At 34.3% G+C, this 24,001-nt stretch overlaps 1 protein-coding gene across 9 annotated transcripts in view; it reads left to right on the forward strand.

Moving 5' to 3' along the window:
• LOC117981491 (putative uncharacterized protein encoded by LINC00269) overlaps positions 1-24,001 on the forward strand; it is a 920,685-nt gene that overhangs the window by 311,592 nt on the left and 585,092 nt on the right. For 6 of the 9 annotated variants that reach the window (XR_010113009.1, XR_008626483.2, XR_010113010.1 and 3 more), the window contains exons 3-4: positions 614-705; positions 1,633-1,690. The exons of 2 other annotated variants lie outside the window; for them this stretch is intronic. Coding sequence is in view for 1 of the 7 variants with exons in the window: in XM_055116859.2 (XP_054972834.1) it covers positions 1,633-1,690 (58 nt within the window). In the remaining 6 variants the exon portion in view is untranslated. The remainder of the gene's footprint in view (positions 1-613; positions 706-1,632; positions 1,691-24,001) is intronic. One more of the 9 variants, XM_055116859.2, reaches the window with a different exon arrangement.

Here is a 24,001-nt window from a genome sequence, read left to right on the forward strand (position 1 = left end):
CACTAGCTCAGTTTTAACATTCACTTGTTGGAAAAAGTGTTGGAAATATCATTTTTATTATTATTTCTTTTATTGTATTTCATGAGATTTAATTAAGAATACCAAATGAAATTTCATGGTATTTTGCTAAATATGCTCTTTGCATTCATAATGAAATCCAAGGAATATAAACTATCTATTTATAGTAGTTTCACATCCGATTCCTATTCCTTTTTCCTACTAACTTATCAGAAGTGTTCAAGTCTCACAGAAGTAAATAAAATGAGATTAATCTGAACTCTTTAAAGGTCTGCTCAAACAAACAAGAAATAATCTGACCAACCCTTGAAACTATTTTATTTATTTCCATTTTACTCTCTGGTCTTACTAAGTCTCATAATTGAAGGGCCTCTTCTACTTTTCCTTTACACAAAACTTTTATGGAGACATTTTAAAAAATTGAAATGGGGTCTTGCTCTGTCACCCATATTAGAGTGCAGTGGCACAATTGTGTCTCACTGAAGCTTCTACCATCTGTGCTCAAGCTGTCCTCCCACCTCATCCTCCTGAATAGCTGGGACTACAGGTGCATGCCACCACACCTGTCTAATGTATTTTATTTTATTTTTTGTAGAGATGGGATGTCACTATGTTGCCCAGTCTGGTCTTGAAATTCTAGGCTCAGTGATCCTCCTTCCTTGGCCTCCCAAAATGCCAGGATTACAGGTATGAGCCAACATGCCCAGCCTGGAAACATTCTTTTCTTTTCCTTTTCAATTTTCCATTCTGAAAATAGTCTTAAGGCTTTAAGAAAATTACAACTGTAGAATATATCCTGTAATTCTTCAGTGGTTTGTACTTTCATTTCTTTATTTTAGTTTTGGTTTTAAAACTCCCCAGACAGTTCCAAAAATGTCAATCTTATTTAGTTTCCATGCTTTATTGATTACACAAGATCTTTATAAAGTTTGGTTTATTGACTCCACCAAGTGAAATAGTGTCTATGTTCCTGGGTGTTGATTTGGATATGTATGCCACTGCTAAATAAGAGCAATATTTAGAATTACTTCAATCCTCCAAAGACCTTAATTTTGACAATTTTTAAGACACCGGGGACTACTACAACTTGAAAGGGTACAGAGAACTGAATTGAGGGATCTCAAATATATGTCTAGGCTCTAAGTAAAGAATTCAAAAGGTATGTGAAGACCACTACATTTTCACTGCCTCATATGCTTACTTTCCTAATGCAAAGTGGCTTTTTTTGTTTGTTTTTAAAAAGAACTTGAAACATGTGTCTTGAAAGACCTAGGCAACAAAGGAGGTCTCATCTGAGAACTTAAATGTCAGCTGCTATCTAGCAGTGATACCAAGAAAATAACAAAACCAAATCACTTGTTAGGGATGTATAAAACCTTAAGATAGTTGGAAGGATGCCAGCCTGATTCCAGCACATTAGTTAATGAGAAATAATGATGAGAAAATTTACTGGAAGCAATTGTTGAGTCAGTCACTCTGAGAAATAGATGGTGTTGTGCTGGGGATACTGTATTACCTGGAGACATACTTTCCAGGGTAGGACAATGTCAAGCTTACTGCTGAAAATCTCTCTATCAAAGCTTCTCAAAATTTATTGAAAATATCCCCTTTTAGGTGCTCCCACATCATCATCATTGGAGCAGCACTGTCATATTGACTATCACACTGTCATGTAAGTTACCTCTTTATATAACTTATCAAACAGTACTCTACGGTAAGGCATGAATTATGTCTGTTCTCTTCCCAATGTTTACCACAGTGTTGGATATATTAAGAAATCAGTAAATATTTTGCCTGTGCAGGAGTGAAGAAATGCAAGCACGATTGGATATAATAGCTGAATAAGAGACATTGCCTTATTCATTTCTCCATCATTTCTTTAGCTATTCTTAAACATCATTCCAAAAAAGCCATTCAATGAAAAGTTTTCTGGGCTTCTGCCCCAGGAATTCTGTTTCAATAATTATGAGATAAAGCCTAGGAAGTTTGACTTAAAGAAATTTCAAGTTATGACCTGTTAAGTTAAATATTAATTGAATCAGCAGATAATAGATGAGGGTGACATCTTGAAACCTGTCCTTCCATATCCCTATATGCTTCTTGCAGCCATTTCTGCATTCCTGTCTGGGATTGTGGCCTCACTCCAGGCCCTCACTCTCTGACAAAGACAAGACATACGTCTCATTTTATTGATACCCATGAGCTTTGTTTCCACCACACCATTCTCCCACAGGGAAATATCAGTTTAGTCTGGCAGAAAATAATTACTTGTGTCCTTCAGGCTGTTTTACATTCTACTCCAGACCTTCCTTACTTTTTAACAATGGAGCTATACCTGCTGCTTTCCTGCAGAGGGGTGTGTGTGTGTGTGTGTGTGTGTGTGTGTGTGTGTATTGGTGTTTGGGGAGAAGCTAAGAGTAGAAAATTCAGAAAGGAAAAATTAATGTCCCAAAATATTTGGACTGTGTGAAATGTGTACTTGATTAGGTTTATCTTTTTCAAGCTGGTTGCTAGAAAGCTTAAAATTATATTATGAATCACCTGCAAATAATAGTATTGATGAAATAATAACTGATAATTGTAGTATTAATATAATAATGAATAGCATTTATTAAGCCCTTGCTTTGTTCACATTACATTCAAAGTATTCTATGTACAATTCAATTGAGGCAATTGAGGCAATGAAAATTGCCTAAAACTGTCCTTGGGCCTGCAGCACAGCTTGACTTTTCCTCTGCCCTCTCCTACTTTCTCATTTGTCTTTATAATAGCACCATGAGGCAAATACTACCATTGTCTCCATTTTTATAAAATAGCATGTGCAGAACTTAAGCCATATAAATCCTGTATCCATTTAGTCATTCAAATATTAAAACCTGGTATGTCACATCCAATTATTTAGAAAAGAGAGAAAAATACAAATCAAGGGTAAAAAAGGAGACAAAATTACAATATAGAGATTAAAAACTATAATATTATGAATGATTATATTATCTTCATTGGACAACTAAGATGAAATTGTATATAAATTGTCAAAATTGGTCGTGTATGTAAATGTAGACTCTAAAAGTATAAAACACCTAAATGTAAAGGTAATAAAATAAAACAAGAAAATAAAGCAACATTTTTGTGACTTTGAGGTAGAAAAAACTGTAAAATTACAATTAGTATAGTCAGACATTGATGAACTAGTCTATACTAAAATTAAATATTTCTAAAGATCATAAACCAACTGAAGAGATAGGTGACAAGTTGAGAAAAAATATTTGCAACATCTGAAAATGACAAGAGGTTAATTTCTAAGAAAAGAAAAGAAATAAAACTGGATAGAAAAGCGGCTAATAGAGGTGAACAGGCAACTCACAGAGGGGAACCCCCAAAGGCTAACAGCTGCATAGATATTAAATTCAATAGTGATAAAAGTAATAAAAATTGCCCTTTAGTCAATGGAAGAACTATAATCAGAAAGGCAGGTTATTACCTAACATCACTTAAGGTTGATATGGTGAGGAGTTGGAACTCTCCTAGATGCCTCTGCAAATATAAATATTTGAGACCATCTGAAAGAAATCTAATAGTATTTGCCAAAATTAAAGCATATGCCCAGCAATTGTACTCCTGAGTAATATAGAATTGAAGGTAACTTTCATAACTCCAAATGCGGTAAACAGAGTGATTTGCCTAATAGATTTTCTTTCAATGAAATATTTATGGTACTAGGTACTGGGGATGCTGTCAGTGGACAGCCTTTAGTCTGAGCCCCTTCAGGGCACTCCAAGAGAAGTTTCGGCTGAAAAGAAGCTACTAGCCCAAGCCCTTCTATGACATCCCACATCCAATGGCTGATACAGATAGATGAAGCTCTGGTGATCTCTGTCTAGTTCAGAAAATGTCTGAAGGCCATTGTAGCTCTAGCGTTTCCCACGGAGTTGCTAAGACTGTGATTGGGTCTGCATCGCAGCTTGATTTTCCCTCTGCTGCCCCCCACTTCCTTCCTCTCATTCTATAATAAGCCACTAGCATGCTAAACTCCATGTTAGAGCATACTTCAGGGAAACCCAAGCTATCTAAGAAAGCTAGTGCTAAAGAGGAAGTTCTGAAGCTGGATCACCTACCACCAAGCTGTCAATGAGGATTTCATCATTGAAGTAGGTGGAGCTGTTAATCTTAGCACCAGGTAGCAAATTGGAATGTTATACTGGTGGAAGTAGATGTATTCGCTTGTATGATATAGCTATCGTATTTGAGAAATCATGAGTAATTAGAAATGTAAAGAAAAGGGCAAGTAAATGATCATTGCTAAGCTCTACTCATGTTATGAAAAAAAAAAAAAGATAACAAAAGGTTGACGCACTTGCATAAGTTTTACTTCCAATCTTTTCACTCATGGGCACTGCTAGTTTAGAAAACTTCATTTCTAAAGTAGGGGATACTTCTGTCAGGGGCATAAGAGACCCATTGCATTATAAGTTGTAACTGCTGCTTAAGAACTACAGGCTCTTTGTACTAAGGCACCAGAAGGGAAAAAGGGAAAGAGGAGTCAATATCCAGTTTGGGATAACTGATTTTTATTTATTTATTTATTTATTTTTGAGACAGAGTCTCACTCTGTTGCCCAGGCTGGAGTGCAGTGGTGCAATCTGGGCTCACTGCAACCTCCACATCCTGGGTTCAAGTGATTCTCCTGCCTCAGCCTCCGAAGTAGCTGGGATTACAGGTGCCCGCCACCACTCCCTGCTAATTTTTTGTACTTTCAGTAGAGACGGGGTTTCACCATGTTGGCCAGGCTAATTTGGAACTCCTGACCTCAGGTGATCCACCTGCCTCGGTCTCCCAAAGTGCTGGGATTACAGCCGTGCCCAGCCGGGATAACTGATCTTAAGTAGAAAGAGATAAGGCTCCAGTTAAACAAAACGGAGGAATATGTTCGTCAGCCAGATAATTCATTATCTTTTGAGAATAAATGGACAAGCTCATCAACCCTAGCCTGTGAAGGGCCTGATGATTAGAGGACTATAATCCTCAGACATGAGAGTCTGTGTCATAACATTTATATGTAAGCTAGCAAGATAGTAGACGTGCTTGATGAGTTGATGAAGAAGACAGTGAGACCTACTACAGCTGTAGGGACACTACCTCTTTTTTTTTCTATGATACTCTTAGGAAAAAATACAAAAACTCTGGAGGAGCTACTTCCAGAAATGTCTTTGAAGAAGCAAATCCACATAACTAAAAGGATGAACTGTACTGGACACTGTGATATGACACCCAATCTTTCTCAAGGAAGGACTTGAATCCACTGTTGGGAGTGCTCTCTGCCAACAGCCATCAGGTGTCAGCCTCTTCAGAGATTTCCAGTTCACACCCCTTCCTGGGACGGCCCACCTTTAATGAATTATAGATATGAAAGTGTCAAACTCTGATCATGTTGTCTCAAGGAAAGATGTTTTACCTCAATATAGGAGAGACTTGAACATGTTTAAATATTCATAAAAGGAAGCCAGTAGATATGGAAATTTCTTCAAAAAAAAAAAAGAAAGCAAGAGAAAGCAAGGGGCTGTGAATTCAGAACATAGGTAATATTATGAAAAAGGGTCATGTCTGACTAATACTATATAAGAACTCAAACATACTATTTTCTTAAATAGTATTACCAGGGCCAGGTGCAGTGGCTCACACCTGTAATCCCGGCACTTCCAGAGGCCAAGACGGGAGCAGTGCTTGAGGCCAGGAGTTGGAGGCAGCAGTGAGCTGTGATTGCACCACTGCACTTCAGCCTGGGCAACAGAGTGAGACTCTCTCTAAAGGAAAAAAGAAAGAAAGAAAGAAAAAAAAAATTACCATTATCTTTATTAAATTTCTAAAATCGGATCTGCAGTCTGCAATATGTTATAATGATCACATTTGAATCCTTTTATGTTGTCTTTATTTGAATTTTCTACACATCATAGCAATTTGATATTGTCATTACATTGTCAATATAAGTATTACCCTGAAATTCAAGTATTTGCAACATAATACATAACTGAAACTGTGCTTGTGTTTTTCTTTTAAAAAAATTTTTCCCTGTGAATTTTGACTGAATTGGGCCATGATTGCTGGCAAAAACGTTGCATTGGGCTTCATACCAAATACTGTGTCTTTATGTAGAAATAAAACAAAACTTTTTATATCTGGATCACTGGGGAATGAGGCTGATTTGGATATATGGGAATCCTGAATGCCTGGCTCTCTTCTCAGCCATGTGGCCACTTGTTCTCCTCCCTTCTGGTTAGCCTCGTCTCTGCTTTGGGAACTGATCCCACCACTGTTTCATGCCAGTTCCTCCTTGGATCCAGCTGGCCCTAACTCTGCTGCTGGCTCTGGCTGTTCAATGCTTTCATGCCAGACCAAGTATTCTCTTTCCAACATGCCTGGCCCCATCTTTGTTTCTGATTTCAGGCCAGACTCAAATTCATGCAGATAGACTGGAAATTTGGGTGTGGATTAATGGGGTGGGCATAGATACTTAGGGGTTAACCTATAATCTGTCAACTTTTGTAACACATTGATCATCAAACAGAGAATATTCTATGAAATAGAAATTCTTTCTTGTCATTCTTCTCTCTTCACTATACTTCCATTTCCCACTGCCTGGAAAATCTAGGTGGGAGTAGTCCTGGGCATTTTTTGAACTAGTCTGGTGCCATATAAGATCCCCACCACTCTAACATATTTTGTTGAAATTTAAATTTATCACAATGTGTCAGTCACTAGCCATTTTTGAGAGTAGCTACAGTACACTGAGAGTTCTCTGAATCCTAAGGCATTCCCAAGCCAAGTAAGAATGTTGATAAGCAATGCAGAAGGAGTCTCTATATCATCTGTTCTTCGGGGAGTCTTAGTCTCTAACATCCAGCAGATAATTAGGCAACTTGTTTGAAATATAAAGCAAAGTAGCAACTGCAATAACTCCCAAATGCACCTCTTTTTATTCTGCCAGTATTGCAAGTATTTAATAAAAATAAGTTTAGAGATAACTAGGGAAGTACTTTAACAGAATATAATGACCATGCTAATGTAGTTGTTATTTTAGTTTAGTATTTACATATATAAATATGTTCTTCCTCTTTATTACATAGATCTAACTTAAGAAACATAATGCATATGTAAATTAAATCAAATTATTCTATTTAAAGATACCATAATGATTTATAAAAGCAGTTGTTTCAGATCCTATGGAGACTAAAATAGGTTAAATGTAGCTGAATATAACACTTTGTGAAATGAGACTATTTTTCGCCTTCCTTAAAGCCAGGTTAAAAAAAAAAGGCCAGAATTTTTACCATCTGTTTCTAAATTGCACAGATGGTTGCAAATTTAAGTCTGTTGTAAAAGTACATTGCTTACTGTGCTGTTCACAGTGTTCTTTGATAAGTGTCAAATAAATCAACTGACAGTTAATAGTAGCACTAACTTCAGCTACCTAGAAGTTGTATTGGAACTCACTGGCCCATGAAATATTTTTTTTTTCTGAGATAACTCCCTAATATTTCTTTCTCAGCTAGTGTTTTTTTTTTCTAGATTAATTCAGATATTTTTATAGATTTCCTAGAAAATCTGGAGTCAAATTTCCATGTCCCATACTCAAATTAAGTGTGTGCAATATGAAAATGGTGATAGCATATGATTGAATAGTGTGACATGGAATTTAAATATATTTGAGTAACTACAATTGTTTGCTATGAGAAATAATACTTTTAATAATTGTTATGAAATTAAAAATATGAATTAGTCTATCCCAATTTGGCAATACACAGCTTTTTTCGTGAGTCTGTTGGTTTGGTTTTGTTTGGCAGTGGTAGTTGGAGGAGAAAATTCCCTGTCCTGCAACTAGGTTGTAAAGAAAAATGTCAGAAACCAAATTCTTGCCGCCCCACTTCTCTCTCTCTGTTTCTCTTGTCCTTGGAAACCTTGGAAAACACTTTATCTCAAAGTTTTACCTGAGGAAAATTTAACAGCATTCCAGTTTGGGGCTTAGTTTAACTTCTTTTTGAATCAGGAGACCTTGGATTTTTAAAAATAGTCGGAGGACATGTAATCATTTATGGTTTAAGTATATAGATCGCTGTCCCTAAATATAGAGGCTATTGGGCTTAACAGTCTCTTATATTCATTCATGCAAAGAGTAGTCTTCTGATAGTTTATCCAGACCATATTTCTTGAATATTACTCATTATTTCACCAATAACGCAAGTTGAATATATTAATGAACAGACATTAATTTTATCCATAAAAATCTATTTCTAACATTCATTTCGATTATAGCAGAGCCTCTGGCAGGAGTAGCCAGTTGGGAGAGTTTCCTTTCTCTTTCTAATGCTGCTTCACTACCCCTGGAGTGTAATTCTGATTAAAGTAACTCACTGCAGCAGGAGTGTAACAGAAACCACACATTTATACAGCCCAGGCTCTGGTGAGCTCCAGGCATAGCTAGAGGAGTTTATTTCTGTTTGGGTTTGAGGGTGGGAATAGGAATACCCTCAAGTTATCCTTTATTGGAATCTTTTTCTTTTTCTTTTCTTTTTTTTTTTTTTTTGAGACGGAGTCTTGCTCTGTGGCCCAGTCTGGAGTGCAGTGGTGGGATCTCTGCTCACTGCAAGCTTCGCCTCCTGGGTTCACGCCATTATCCTGCCTCAGCCTCCCGAGTAGCTGGGACTACGGGCGCCCGCCACCACGCTTGGCTAATTTTTTGTATTTTTAGTAGAGACGGGGTTTCACCGTGTTAGCCAGGATGGTCTTGTTCTCCTGACCTAGTGACCCACCCACCTCGGCCTCCCAAAGTGCTGGGATTACAGGTGTGAGCCACCACGCCCAGCCTACTGGAATCTTAATTTTCCTCAATTTCTCTTTTATTTCTCCTTGCTTGTATAAAAAATGATGGAAAATTGAATTATTTATTTATTCATTCATTTATTTTTCTTATATATATATTTTATTATACTTTAAGTTCTAGGGTATATGTGGACAACGTGTAGGTTTGTTACATACGTATACATGCATTCTCTATTTTTTAATTTTTTCGGGTACATAGTAGGTATATGTATTTATGGGGTACATGAGATGTTTTGATACAGGCCAGGCATGCAATGAATGATAATAATAATTACATCATGAAAAATGGAGTATCTATTCCCTCAAGCATTTATCCTTTGTGTTACACACAATCCAGTTATACTCTTTTAGTTATTTTAGAATGTACACTTAAAATATTATTGACTATAGTCAGCCTGTTGTGCTATCAAATACCAGGTCTTATTCATTCTTACTAATTTTTTTTCGTAGCCATTAACCATCCCCATCTCTCCCCCAACCTTCTCACTACCCTTCCCAGCATCTGGTAACCTTCCTTCTGCTCTGTATTTCCATGCGTTCATTTTGTTTTATTTTTACATCTCACAAATAAAGGAGAACTTCTAATGTTTGTCTTTCTGTGCCTGCCTCATTTCACGTAACATAGTGACCTCTAGTTTCATCCAAGTTGTTGCAAATGACAGGATTGCATTCTTTTTTTATGGTTGAATGGTACTCTATTGTGTGTAAATATCATTCATTTCCTTTACCCAATAACTTTTATTTTGAGTTCAGTTGTACATGTGCAGGTTTGTTGCATAGGTAAACTTGGGTCATGGAGGTTTGTTGTACAGATTGTTTCATCAATCAGGTATTAATTCTAGTGCCCATTAATTATTTTTCCTGATCCTTTCCCTCCTCCTACAGTCCACACTAAACTAAAGGGCTCCTACACAGCAAAAGAAACTATCAAAAGAGTAAACAGAAAACCTACAGAATGGGAGAAAGTTTTTGCAAACTATGCGTCCTACAAAGGTCTAATATCCAGCTTCTATAAGGAGCTTAAATAAATTTACAAGAGATAAAACAATCCTATTAAAAAGTGGGCAAAGGACATGAGCAGACACTTCAAAGAAGGCATACATGCAGCCAACAATCATATTTAAAAAAAAGCTCAACATCACTGATCATTAGAAAAATGCAAATCAAAACCACAATGAGATACTATCTCATACCAATCAGAATGGCTATTATTAAAAAGTCAAAAAAAAAAAAAACAGATGCTGGCAAGTTTGTGGAGAAAAAAGAACGCTTATACACTGTTGCTGGGAGTGTAAACTAATTCAACCATTGTGGAAGACAGTGTGGCGGTTCCTCAAAGACCTAAAGACAGAAATACTATTTAACCTGGCAATCCTATTACTGGGTATATACCCCAAAGAATATAAATCATTCTAACACATGAATGTGTATGTTCATTGCAAATAGCAAAGACAGGATCAACCTAAATGCCCATCAATGATAGATAGACCTGATAAAGAAAATGTGGTACATATATACCATCAAATAATTTGCAGTCATAAAAAATAATGAGATCATGTCTTTTGCAGGGGCATGGATGGAACTGGAGGTCCTTAACCTTATCAAAGTAACACAGGAACAGAAAACCAAACACCCCATGTTCTCACTTATAAGTGGGGTTAAATGATGAGAACACGTGGACACATAGAATAATTGGAAATTTTCAACTAACCCTTGCAAACTTTTAGCCCCCAAATTGGTCCATTCCTCTTCCTAATTCCAAAACAATTAATAGCAATGTAAGTGTTGGTATCCCACAACATACCTTATGAATAACACATCTTCTGTTTCCCCATGCCTTCTGAGAATTTGAACAGGGAACAGTTCTTGAAATAAAAGTGAACTTTAATCTTCCTCTATCTGTGTCATAAAATCCTGAATCATCTTGCTCCTCATTAGAACACACATCATTATTTCATCTTTGTGAAATTATTAATAAATGATTGAGATAATGGGTGTTTATTTATCTCTTTTCCTATTGCTGAACATTTTCTGGATTTTTAGTGACCACTGGACAAATTATTATATTGAAGTATAAAGAAACAGATATGCTGCTTTTGAATACTTTATAATTTATTCATTAATGAAGACTTACATAGTGCTTACTACATGTTGATGACTGTTCTAAGATTCTTACAATTAGTAACCAACGTAATTCTGATAATCATCCTATGAGATAGATATTATTTTTATTTCAAATATGAGTAAACTGAGGCAGAGATTAAACTAAGGATTTTGGTCAAGACTACACAGCTAGTAAGCAGCAGAGCTGCAGTTGAAAGCAGAATAATATGATTTCAGTGAATGCGCTCTTCATGAATATATTATATTACTTCTACCACATCCAATTGGGCATAAACAGCAAGATTGGAGTGCAGTTGAAAATAAACTTATTTTTAAAAAATTAACCATTCAGTCAGTTACAGGTTACATTTTTAAAGGCTTTTTTCTTATGAAAATGAAAGTTAAATAGAAATGGACCTTACAGTCCATTTTGCAGAATCTAATCAAATCTTATTTTTCAAGGATCAAAGACAATTTCTTCTCTAAGTGATCACTAAAAAATGCATGCACATTGCAATTTGTACTGAAGTACTGGGAAAGCTAAGATAATCGAAGTTCACTTAAGAATAAATGAAGTGACTTCTGTAGAGAACAAAGTTGTGGAGTTTTAAATGGACCTAAACAAAGGTATTTTTAAAAAATCTTCAGAACTAAATAGGCCTGGGTATTTTTTCATGAATTAAGGCCAAAGAGTGATTGGTAATAAGGGCCGATATTTGGATAATTCCCAAATCAGGCCAGTGAACGCTTGGGACATAGAACTCCACTGAATTTGATTACAAAATCAAAAAACATTTCTATAAATATGTTTATGTATTTTTATATGTGTGTGTATGAAAATTTTAAAACAAATAAATGTGGCCATAATATGCATATTATTTTGTAACCTGATGTTTACCAGATCATCTCTCTCATTAATACTTCTTCAAAAACATAATTTTGATGCCTCGGTGGTGATCATTTCTGATACATCGTTGTTTATCAACAAAACCTCTTGTTAGGTATTAAGTATTTCATAACTTTCCATTATTCATAATATGGCAATGACTATCATAATAGCTAAATTTTTTAAAATAATTTTTTAATCTTTAAGATAATTTGCTATATCTGTTTTTTAAGAAATTCTGTTGCTGGTTGGTAGGGATGGCTAAACTGATCTTTAAAAAATTATTTATTTATTTATTTCTTTATTTTTGAGATGAGCCTGGCTCTGTCACCCAGGCTGGAGTTCAGTGGTGTGATCTCTGCTCATCATAACTTCCACCTCCTGGGTTCAAGTGATTCTCCTGCCTCAGGCAATTTACAGGATACCAACACTCATACTGCTATTAATTGATTTGGGATTAGGAAGATGAATGGACAAATTTGGGGCCTAAAATTTTGCAAGAGTCAGTTGAAACTTTTCAATTCTTCTGTATATCCATGTGTTCTCATTATCTAGCTTCCACTTATAAGTGAGGACATGTGGTATTTAGTTTTCTGTTCCTATGTTTATTTGATGAGGATAATGACCTCCAGTCAGTACTCCTGAATAGCTGGGATTACAGGTGCCTGCCACCACGCCCAGCTAATTTTTGTATTTTTTTTTTTTTTTAGTCCAACTGGGGTTTCACCATGTTGGCCAGGTTGATCTTGAACTCCTGGCCTCAAGTGATCCACCCACCTTGATCTTCCAAAATGCTGGGATTACAGGCGTGAGCCACCACGCCCAGCCTTAAAAGATTTTATTGATTTACATTATTTCCAGCTGAGTATGTGAATGTCCATTTCTTCAAATTATTGAAATTTCAATAAACCTGTGCCAATTCTGGGTATTAGTGTTCTTTTTACATCTTTGATAATTGTACAAAGGAAAAATGATATCTCAGCAATAATTTATTTTTTGTATCTATATACCAGTGACATTTTGCATTGTTATTTATTCTTATGAGCCAATTGTTTTTCCTCTTTGGTGGTTTATCTGCTTTTTTAACCCAACACAACTCTTTTTTTCTATTAGTATAGTGAATACATTTTTTTCTCTGACTGCAAAGAACTCATTTTATATTAAGGGCATAAAATCTTTGGAATGTTTTGCAATTTTTTTTGAATGCCTCTAGTTATTTTTGGTGCTTTTCTGATTTAATAGGCAGTACAAACGAAAACCCCTGGGATAGATGTGTAGTAGAGTTCAGAATTTTTCTGACTTTAAAAGACAGTACTATGTGTATACCATATATTTTTAAACACACTGCTGAGGTCTGGGGAAACATCCTATAATCTAACACTGAGGTTTCTTCAGAAAAAATAACTGAAATTTGCAGTATGTGGGAGAATAACCTTATATTAGTTCGGGACAGCATTTGTTGCCTCAGTTTAAGAGAATTCAGGTTTTGCTGCCAGATGAGTTGTAAAAAAAACTCATTTTTAGAAATTTTTGAATTATAGAATTCTGTCCTAGGGGTTAAATATAAAAAGTCTTCTGTACTGTGTTCATGTGAATAGCCTCCTATGTTTTTATTTTATTGCTTTGTAGTTTCCTTTTGTCCATTTTTATTGCTTGTCATGGTTTCAAGTTGTACAATGGTTTATTACTCATAATTTATTGTAGTCTGTTGTGTGAAACAGCTCTAGTTTTATTTTTGTCACAACTTCATTTATTTTTGCTGTATTTTAACTGATTTGAAATGGTTCTTTTATTATGTATAATCATATATAATTAGATCATGTATAAATCATAGATAATTATATTTTATGTCAAATATTTTATTATATATTGTATATGTAATGATATAATACATATATATCTACATATATACCTATGGGTTTCCATTTTTTTTTCCCTTGCTTTGTCAGTCTGTTTCTGACACAGTAGCAGAATATGTTAATTATTTGTTTTCTTTCTTTTTTTCTTCCTCCTTTCCTCTTGTTTTCTTTCCGTCTTTTTTCTTCAAAAGAGCATAGTTTTTCTTTTTTTTGACAGAAATAACTTTGGAGGCAGAGAAAGTTGAATTTAAAAGCAGCACTAATTATAGCTGGATAATATCAGAAAATAACAAAAACTTAAACTGTCTTAGTCTTAATTGCATCATCTGTAAAATACCTGCCTCATAGGGTTGTCTTTGACTAAGAAGTATTGCTATATAATTACTGTTTTGTCCAGAGTAATTATAAAAATTTTTAAAAACCCACAGGTATTTACACCAAGTATGTGGAATAATTTAAGAGAAGCTAATATTTTACAACTGTTTTTTCACCAAGCAATACATTGTATCCCTTCATTTGTTTAAAAAATACATATATAGCTCAAGGAAAAGTTTATCAGCTTTTTATATTGGTTTTGCACATTTCTAATTCAATCAGCACATAGACACTTTTTGCTTGCTATTACAAATAAGTTGAATGTATAGTTTTATGTGAAACTCTTCAATTAGATATAGAATTATATATTTTAAATAGTTTAAATAGTTTAAAATGTGTTTCTGGGATGAAGTTACACTCTTTCAGGAATATACTTTCAGACTCATAGATGTCATGTAGAGTTCTGAGCAAATGTTATGTAGATCCTCTGAAATTGTGGATATCACTCATTTTCCTCAGTAGCCATTTTCATTGGCTCAAGAATTCTCAATAAGTTGTCTCACTATTCCATCAACTTTTATATTCTCAGGAGAGACTTAGCATACAAATACGTATTGATTTCCTTTAGTTAAAGTAACTATTCTGTGAACCAAGGAACAGGAGTGTTCAAAAGAAAAAAAAATGACATTTTGATACAATGAAAATTTCTATTTTTGAATGAATATCAACATTTTATTTTGATAGACTTATTTATAAGGTCTCCAAATATAACAAAAACTCTCATTACAAATATACATATTATAATAATGATACACTAAATTGACTGTGAAGCTGTTATTTCGACTGTCTTTTCTTATATGCAGATAAAATTATAGAATAAACATACCTGGCTGGGCGCGGTGGCTCACCCCTGTAAAATCCCAGCACTTTGGGAGGCCAAGGCGGGCGGATCACGAGGTCAGAAGTTCGAAACCAGCCTGGCCAACGTAGTGAAACCCCATCTCTACTAAAAATACAAAAAAATTGCCGCATGTGGTGGCAGATGCCTGTAATCCTAGCTACTCAGGAGGCTGAGGCAGGAGAATGACTTGAACCCCGGAGGCGGAGGTTGCAGTGAGCTGAGATCGCGCCACTGCACTCCAGCCTAGGTGACAGTGTGAGACTCCATCTCAAAAAAAAAAAAAAAAGAATAAACATACCTTAAAATGAAATAAATTAAAAATTAAAATAAGTCACTGAGATGCAAAAGAACAACAGTCTTGCTACCCCAAATGTTTTTCTGTAAGCATTTATTAGATATTAGCCTAAAACATGTTTTCCTCCTGTGTGCCCTGAGATTGGTTGATTTATTATTACAAAGCATGTCTGACAGGGTTGCCAAAGTGTATGCAGAGCTATATGTCATAAAAAATTTGTATCATGATGTTAAAAGTGATTTGAGAATCCCATTAAATGAAATAACTTCAATCATCCACAATAACATTGAATTAATTATTGATAAATCTAATCAGTAGTCTGAAATTGCTCACATTTAATATTAATCAGAAAAGCAGATGAGTTCCTAGCATGGTGACAAATTTTTTGTTCCTCCAAGTATCTTTATAGTGTTATTATTCACATGCTCCTGAGTTTGGGAAAATTTTATCTGTGCTAAAACAGGGAAGATTAGATCCTTCAAAGAAATGGCTTCATTGGCTTAGGTTCTACTCTTAAAATTGGTGTATCTAATATTAAATTAACTCACTTAAAATGATGTAACTTCAGTGTTTTTGTTTCTTTGTTTTAATGTAGTTATATTATTATATATAATTTTGTGTTTATGTTTTAATATTCACCTACAACTATACTCAGTAGTCACATACTACAAAAATTATCTTAATATATTGATACATTTTATATGAATTGTGAAGTAATTTCAAAAAGCTGAAAGAGAGGAAAATAATATTTCAAAAAAACTTTTTCTAATTCTCCTGAATTATATTCTCCACCCTTCCAATCAGAGTTAATCATCATTTTAAATTTGAATTAGCATTTACAAATTTCATTTTTTCCTATGCACTTTATTATATATGTATACAAATTAATGCAATGTATAGTAGTATTTTTCATGTGGTAATATATACTGAAATATACAATTATGATTATTCCTGGAGCTTTGTATAATTTATTTTCATAGCTGTAGAATGCCCTAATATGCATATACTAACATTTATCATCTATTTTGACAAATGTTATTTTGACGTTTAAGTTATTTTGAAATTCTTGAGGTTTCAAATAGTGCTGCATTGAGTATTCTTGTACATGTCTATAAGAGAAAATATTCAAGAGTTTCTCTAAGACATAAACCTATAGTGGAATCACTTAGTTGAAGCATGTGCAGCTTTTCAACTTTATTAGGAATTCACCAACTTAGTTATCAAATACCATTGTGCTAAACTGCACTCTCACCATCAGTGGTTAAAATTTTAGTTTTTTCACATTCACTTAAATATTTGTTTGCCGTTCTGTTATATGTGAAATTGAATTTCACTGTGGCTTTCTGTATATTTCCATGATTACCCATGAGGTTGAACATTTATATACTTATTGACAACCTCATTTCTGACTAACAGATATTTGTAATATGTGTGGCTACTAAGTTATGTTGATAATATAAACATTGCAATTTGACTATCCCCATTTGTGACATGTTCTTTATTGTTTATCTTGTCTTTTGACATGCATAAAATTTTATTTAAATACAGCTAAACTTTCAATATTTTAAATTATTATGTATACTTTATTTTTAAGAAAAAAATGATCCCCTTTTGGAAATTAAAAAAAATTTTCATTTTTTTCCTAAAGCTTTAAAATTCTCATTTTTCTCAGTAATGTACTTTTGTGTATAGTGTGAGATAGGAATCTATATAGTTTAATATATCATTCCAACTGTAGGTTTTAAATCAGTCTGACCTTTTTGCAGTGATATTCAATTACATTTTTTATCACCAATGACATTTCCCTATAGACATATGTTTGTTTTGTGGCTCTTTTTCTCTTCTGTCTGCTCATTTATCTCTACATCAATACTGTACTTACAGTCCTATTATAAATTTATCATAACATTTAACATCTAATAGGGCAAGTCGACACCCCCCAATTGTTTTAATTACAAAATATTTTAACTGTACTTGGCCTTTTACTCTTTCATACAAATTTTTGAATAAGTTTGCCCTGATACGCACAAAAACTTAAACATTTTTACTGGAATTCTTTTATTTTATACACACACATACATAAAATTTAGAACATTTAATTATTATAAAGCACATTTTTCTAAATACTTATTACTAATTTTTATGCATTATTTTTATTTAACACATTTATTTATATAATCTTATATTCAATATCCTTATTTAACTCTTTTTAAAAAAATAACTTGTTTCAGTTTCTAAGTCAATAATTATGTTGTCAATGAATAAGAGTATTTTCTATTTCAATGTTACACCTTTATTTGTTTTTCTTGAGTTGCTGCACTGACTGAATTGTTTAGTGCGATATTTAATATCCTTTATGATAAAAGGATTTTGTTTTATTCAAACTCTTAAAGCTAATATTTCTAACATTTTTATATCCATTTTTTGTTGTAGGGTTTTTGATAGATGCACCTTATTCAATTTTAAAAATTTGCTCTATTCCTAGATGGCTGAAAAATTGTTTATATTTTTAATTTTAATCTTGAATTTGAAAACTTTAGTGAAATATTTGTTTCTGCACCTAGTGAGCTGATAATTTTCTCTTCCCTTTAATCTAGTAATATGGTAAAGTACTATCCTAAAGTTAAACCATCTTTATATTCCTTGAATAATCGAATTTGGTTATGACTTTCTAAATATATTTTAGAAGATTCACTTTGGTTGCATTTCATTTGTTCCTTTGGATTTATGTATAAAAGTAAAATTAGCTAATACCTTTATTGTGTCATGATATCCTTGTCTGGAGTTGGCGTTGTAGGATAAAGGTTACTATAGTGTTATACAGAGATACAATCACCATAGCACAAAGAAGAGAAAAGATTATTTCTCAGTTCATATTCAGGCAGATGTTTCAGATATTAAGACATCTACAGACCAAGTTGCTTCTAAACTGTCCCTACACAAAACCTCACTGTATCATCCTCATTCTGCTAAATGGAAACTAGTCATTTGCATTTAATCCACTTTTATTGCTTTAGAGAGAGGAAGAGAAAATGAGAGGCAACTAGCTTCTTTTTTTAAGGATGTTATTCCAAAGTTTTTGTAAATGATTTCTGCTTGTTTCTTACTGGCTAAAATATAGATTCATAGCCTATCTAGCTTTGAGGAAAACTGGCACAAGACAATGATGCTGTCTCTCACCATTTCTATTAAACATAGTATTGGAAGTCCTAGCCAAAGCAATCAGGCAAGAGAAAGAAAGGTCATCCAAACAGGAAGGGAAGAAGTCAAACTATATCTGTTTGCAGATGACATGATTCTATATCTAGAAAACCCTCATCCCAAAAACTTCTCCAGCTGATAAACAACTATACACCAGCAACAGCCAAACCAAGAGTCAAATCAGAAAGGCAATCCCATTCACAACTGCCACAAAAAGCATAAAATAACTAGGAATACAGCTAATGAGAGAGCTGAAAGATCTCTATGATGAGAATTACAAAACACTGCTCAAAGAAATCAGAGAAGACACAAACAAATGGAAAATTATCCCAAGCTTATGGATAGAGTGAATCAACATCATTAAAATGGTTATACTGCCCAAAGCCATTTGTAGATTCAGTGCTACTCCTATCAAACTACTAACCATATTCTTCACAGAATTAGGGGAAACAAAGTAATTAAAACTTACATGGAACTAAAAAGAGCCTGAATAGCTGAAGCAATCCTAAGCAAAAAGAACAAAGCTGGAGGCAGTAAGTTACCTGGCTTCAAACCATACTACCAGGCTACGGTAACCAAAACAGCATGGTACTGGTACAAAACCAGGCCCATAGACCAATGGAACAGAATAGAGAGCCCAGAAATAAAGCCGCACATCTGATCTTCAACAAAGCTGACAAAAACAAGCAATGGGGAAATGACTCCATATTCAATAAATAGTGCTGGGGTAAGTAGCTAGCCATACGCAGAAGACTGAAGCTGAATCCCTTCCTTACATCATACACAGAAATCAATGGAAGATGAATTAAAGACTTTACTGTAAAACCCAAAACTATAAAATCCCTGGAAGACAACCTAGGCAATACCATCCTGGACATAGGAACAGGCAAAGATTTTTATGACAAAAACACCAAAATCAATTATAGCAAAAGCAAAAATTGAAGTGGAATTTAATTAAACATAGAGCTTTTGCACAGCAAAACAAACTATCAATAGAGTAAACAGACAGCCTACAGAATGGGAGAAAATATTTGCAAACTGTGCATCTGACAAAGGTCTAATATTCAGCATCTGTAAGGAACTTAAATTTACAAGAGAAAGATACAGTCCCATTAAAATGTGGGAAAGGATATGAACAGTCATTTCTCAAAAGAAGATATAGGCCGGGCGCGGTGGCTCACGCCTGTAATCCCAGCACTTTGGGAGGCCGAGGCGGGCGGATCACGAGGTCAGGAGATCGAGACCATCCTGGCTAACACGGTGAAACCCCGTCTCTACTAAAAATACAAAAAATTAGCCGGGCGTGGTAGCGGGCGCCTGTAGTCCCAGCTACTCGGGAGGCTGAGGCAGGAGAATGGCGTGAACCCGGGAGGCGGAGCTTGCAGTGAGCCGAGATCGCGCCACTGCACTCCAGCCTGGGCGACAGAGTGAGACTCCGTCTGCTCAGCATCACTGGTCATTAGAAAAATGTAAACCAAAACCACAATGAGATACCATCTCACACCAGTCAGAAAGTCTATTATTAAAAAGTCAAAAAGCAGATGCTGGCAAGGTTGCAGAGAAAAGGGGACACTTATACACTGTTGGTAGGAGTGTAAATTAGTTCAACCATTGTGGAAAGCAGTATAGTTATTTCTCAAAGGGCTAAAAGCAGAACAACCATTAGACCCAACAATCCCATTATTGGGTATATACCTAGGGGAATGTAAATCATTCTGCCACAAAGACACATGCAGGCAAGTGTTTCAGGAATAAAAAACCAAATACTGCATGTTCTCACTTGTAAGTAGGAGTTAAATGATAAGGACTTATCAACACAAAGAAGGAAACAACAGACACTGGGGTCTATTTGAGGAGATACGGTGGCAGATGGAGAAGGAGCAGAAAAGATAACTATTGGGTACTGGGCTTAATACCTGAGTGATAAAGTAATATGTACAACAAACCCCTGTGACACATGTTTACCTATGTAACAAACCTTCACATGTAGCCCCAAACCTAAAATAACAGTTAAAAAAAGGAATAATAAGAAATGTAGTGTCTAACTGGTGGCCTATGATCCCAGGCAAAATTTTATGGATTATATTACCACATTTACCAATCTTTATCACAATAATTTATACTGATTCATGCATTGATAGGACAGATTGCTGTATTTCCAGTTCTTGGAACAATTTATATATGATGAATCATTTATTTTTCCATCTGTGTGTGATGTTTTATTTTTCTTCCTTCCTTTTCTCCCTCCCTTCCTTCCTCCTTTTCTCCCTTCTTCCTTTTCCTTTGTCTCTCTTTCTTTCTCTTCCTCTCTCTCTGGATTAGATATTTAAGCAGTGATTTATCTTATCAATATGTAGACCTTATTAATGTTTTTTATTTCTTATTGGGTTAATTTTTGTAAATTATATTTTTCTAGTGTATTCTCTAGAATGTGAGATGTTTTCAATTTGAAGTAGTCATAGTGTATGTATTTTTATATATCTTTTGAAAAACACTGCTGTTATTTACCCTTCTGTACTGTTAATATTGCTTATTTGAAACTTATTTTGTTTAATCAAAATTGTCATAGGTTTATCTATTTCATTAATTTCTCTTTTAAATAACCAATATTCAGATTTAAGAATCTTATGTATTGCGTTTTACCTTCAATTTCATTAAATTTTAATTTTATATTTATTGTATACTTTTCTATGTACTTTTGATTTTTTGAAATAATTACCCTATTAATTTTCAGGTTTATTTCCTCTTATAAGCACTTAAAGGAAAAATTATAGATAGCATTTTCATTATATTTACGTATTTTCAGATATCCATCATGATTTATGCTCAGAATTGTGCTTTTTAATTTTTAATTTATTTTATTATTTTTGCTTATGTGTTGGTATCTAATGATAATTATGTCTGAGTGTTGTTTGTATTTTTAAAAAATTCAGTACTTTTCCTTGCAATCTAATAAAAATATTACTTTCTTTTCCACAAATACTTGAAAAGAATGTGTATTCTCTGTTGACTACTGGGTTATCTGTGTCTATTAAGTAATTTGTAATCACTTTGTTTAAATCTTCTTTATTATTAATTTTTTAAATTGATCCATCAGTTATGAGAGTTGTATTAAACTATATTGATTATGGATTTGCCCATTACTTTTTATGGTTATTTATATTTTTTGCTTGATGGGTTTTTAGGTTATGATTAGTCACGTTCTTCTGTTAGTTTACGTGCAAAGTTTCTGTGTCCTATGTCTTGAACAGGCAGATTTTAAATTGCAAATAGCTGGATTGTATTTTATCCAACAAAATCATCCCTTTTCCTATTTTCCTATTTAACTCTTGAGTTCAATCAATAAGTATTTATTATAATTAATGATAGTTTTGTACATATATGCTAATTTCTGCTTTCTTTACATATGACTTACAATATATTAATCTGATATACCTAGATAATATGCTTTCTTTATATATTTTAATTGATTTTTATTTGAATGCCCCCACAACCTTGACAATAAATTGAAGTACATACGTTTCTTTTTTATTTTAGATACTCTTAAAATGTTAATAAAGATACTTCTTTAGAAATGAGGAATACTAATTATTATTTTTTCTTCTTTCTCCCTCCATCCCCATAATATGAAGTTCTTTGTAACAATTTAAACCTGTCACTCCACTTTTGTTTTATATCTGAATTTGTTGTAGGTCAGGTTCTGCTGTTTGCTTTTCCTGCAAACTCTGCCTTATACTGATTAACTTCCTGTTGTATTTTTAAGTTTGGTCCTGTGAACTCATGCTCACTAGAGCATTATCTGAGAGAATTTTATGTGGACTTGGGATGAGAATGTATACTTCCAAAGCATATTTTAGCTGGTATATTGACAGAAATATTAAAGCCTGGGATGGCTTTTTCTGCTTTTCTGCTTTTTCTGCTTTCTGAAGCTTTGGAGTTTGTGGGCAACAATACAAAGAGTGCTAATTCAATATCAAATACACAGCAGGATAGACTTCTGGCTACAGATTTCTTGGGGGTGACTATTTTTGTTACTTAGGTCAGAAAGCAGATAAGCTTTCTTTCTTTTTTTCTTTTTTCCTAGTCTATCCTTTCACTAGAAATGTAGACTCACAGTTTTGTTCTCCACATACTCTGATATTCCTGCATCCATAAGATTCTTAAAACCTCAGATCTAGATTTTTAAGACTAGGAGATGATCCGGAATGACCAAAACTTCGGGACTGTTTTACACAAAAGTTTCATATTTTCCTCTCTGGTTTTGGGGCCTGCATGTCCAGTGCAAAAATTAAGAATTGGCATTCTATTAGGAAGATAAAATCTGAGCTTTTATAAATAGAAGACATTTAGAAATGACTGATCCAATAAAAGATACTTTGACTTGACCCACATACAGATGTCTGCTCTGTTTGATTAAGAGGAAATAAGGCCAGGCACAGTGGCTCACATCTATAATCCCAGCACTTTTGGGGAGGCAAAGAGGGAGGATGGCTTGAGCCCAGGAGTTTGAGAACAGCCTAGGCAACATAAATAGACCACTATCTCTACAAAAATATAAAAAAGTAGCCGGGTGTGGTGGTGTCTGCCTGTAATCTCAGCTACTTAGGAGGGTAAGGTGAGAGGATCCCATGAGTGCAGGAGTTCAAAGCTACCGCTGAGCTGTGATCCTGCCACTACACTCCAACCGGGGCCACAGAGTGAGAAAAAAAAAAAAAAAGGAAGAAATAAGGAGGTTATTTGTAATATTAATCAAACAGCGTGTAGTTTCTGGCATGTAATGAATATTAAAATAGCATCCACCGGGTGCAGTAGCTCATGCCTGTAATCTCAGCATTGTGGGAGGCCGAGGAGGGCAGATCATGTGAGGTCAGGAGTTCGAGACCAGCCTGCCCAACATGGTGAAACCCAATCTCTAATAAAAATACAAAAAAATTAACTGGGCATGGTGATGTGTGCCTGTAATCCCAGATACTCAGAAGGCTGAGGCAGCGGAATCGCTTGAACCTGGGAGGTGGAGGTTACAGTGAGCAGAGATAGCACCACTGCACTCCAGCCTGGGTGACAAAGTGGGACTCTGTCTCAAAACAAAACAACACAAAACAAAATAAGAAAAAAAACAGTATGTTTTCCTATCTATTGTCATCTCTGCTTTCACTCAAATATTTTTATTTTTGTAAGCAATAGCAGTAAAATGAGGATTAGAATTTAGAAACTCCAGCCTAGATCTCTTTGTAAGACTCATAATATAGCACAGAATGGATTTTCTTCCTTTTTTCCCTAGTATATATTTATTAATAGCTCCCAAATAAATAAAACACTTGGTGTGATAATTCATTAACACAGAACTTGCCCCAGATCCTCTTAGGCATTTAGACTAATTGGAATAATAACCAATCAAGTTTTGCGTTGCTTGAGAAAAGCTATAATTAAAACAACATATGTATCTAAATATAACTTTAATTTACTTAATATTAAAGTGTTTGACACAGTAAACTTGTGATTATATTGTTTAGCTAACACTTTAATATAGTAGTGAAAGTGTGTAAATG

The sequence above is a fragment of the Pan paniscus genome, chromosome 7 (assembly GCF_029289425.2).
Source record: "Pan paniscus chromosome 7, NHGRI_mPanPan1-v2.0_pri, whole genome shotgun sequence".
NCBI lineage: Eukaryota > Metazoa > Chordata > Mammalia > Primates > Hominidae > Pan > Pan paniscus.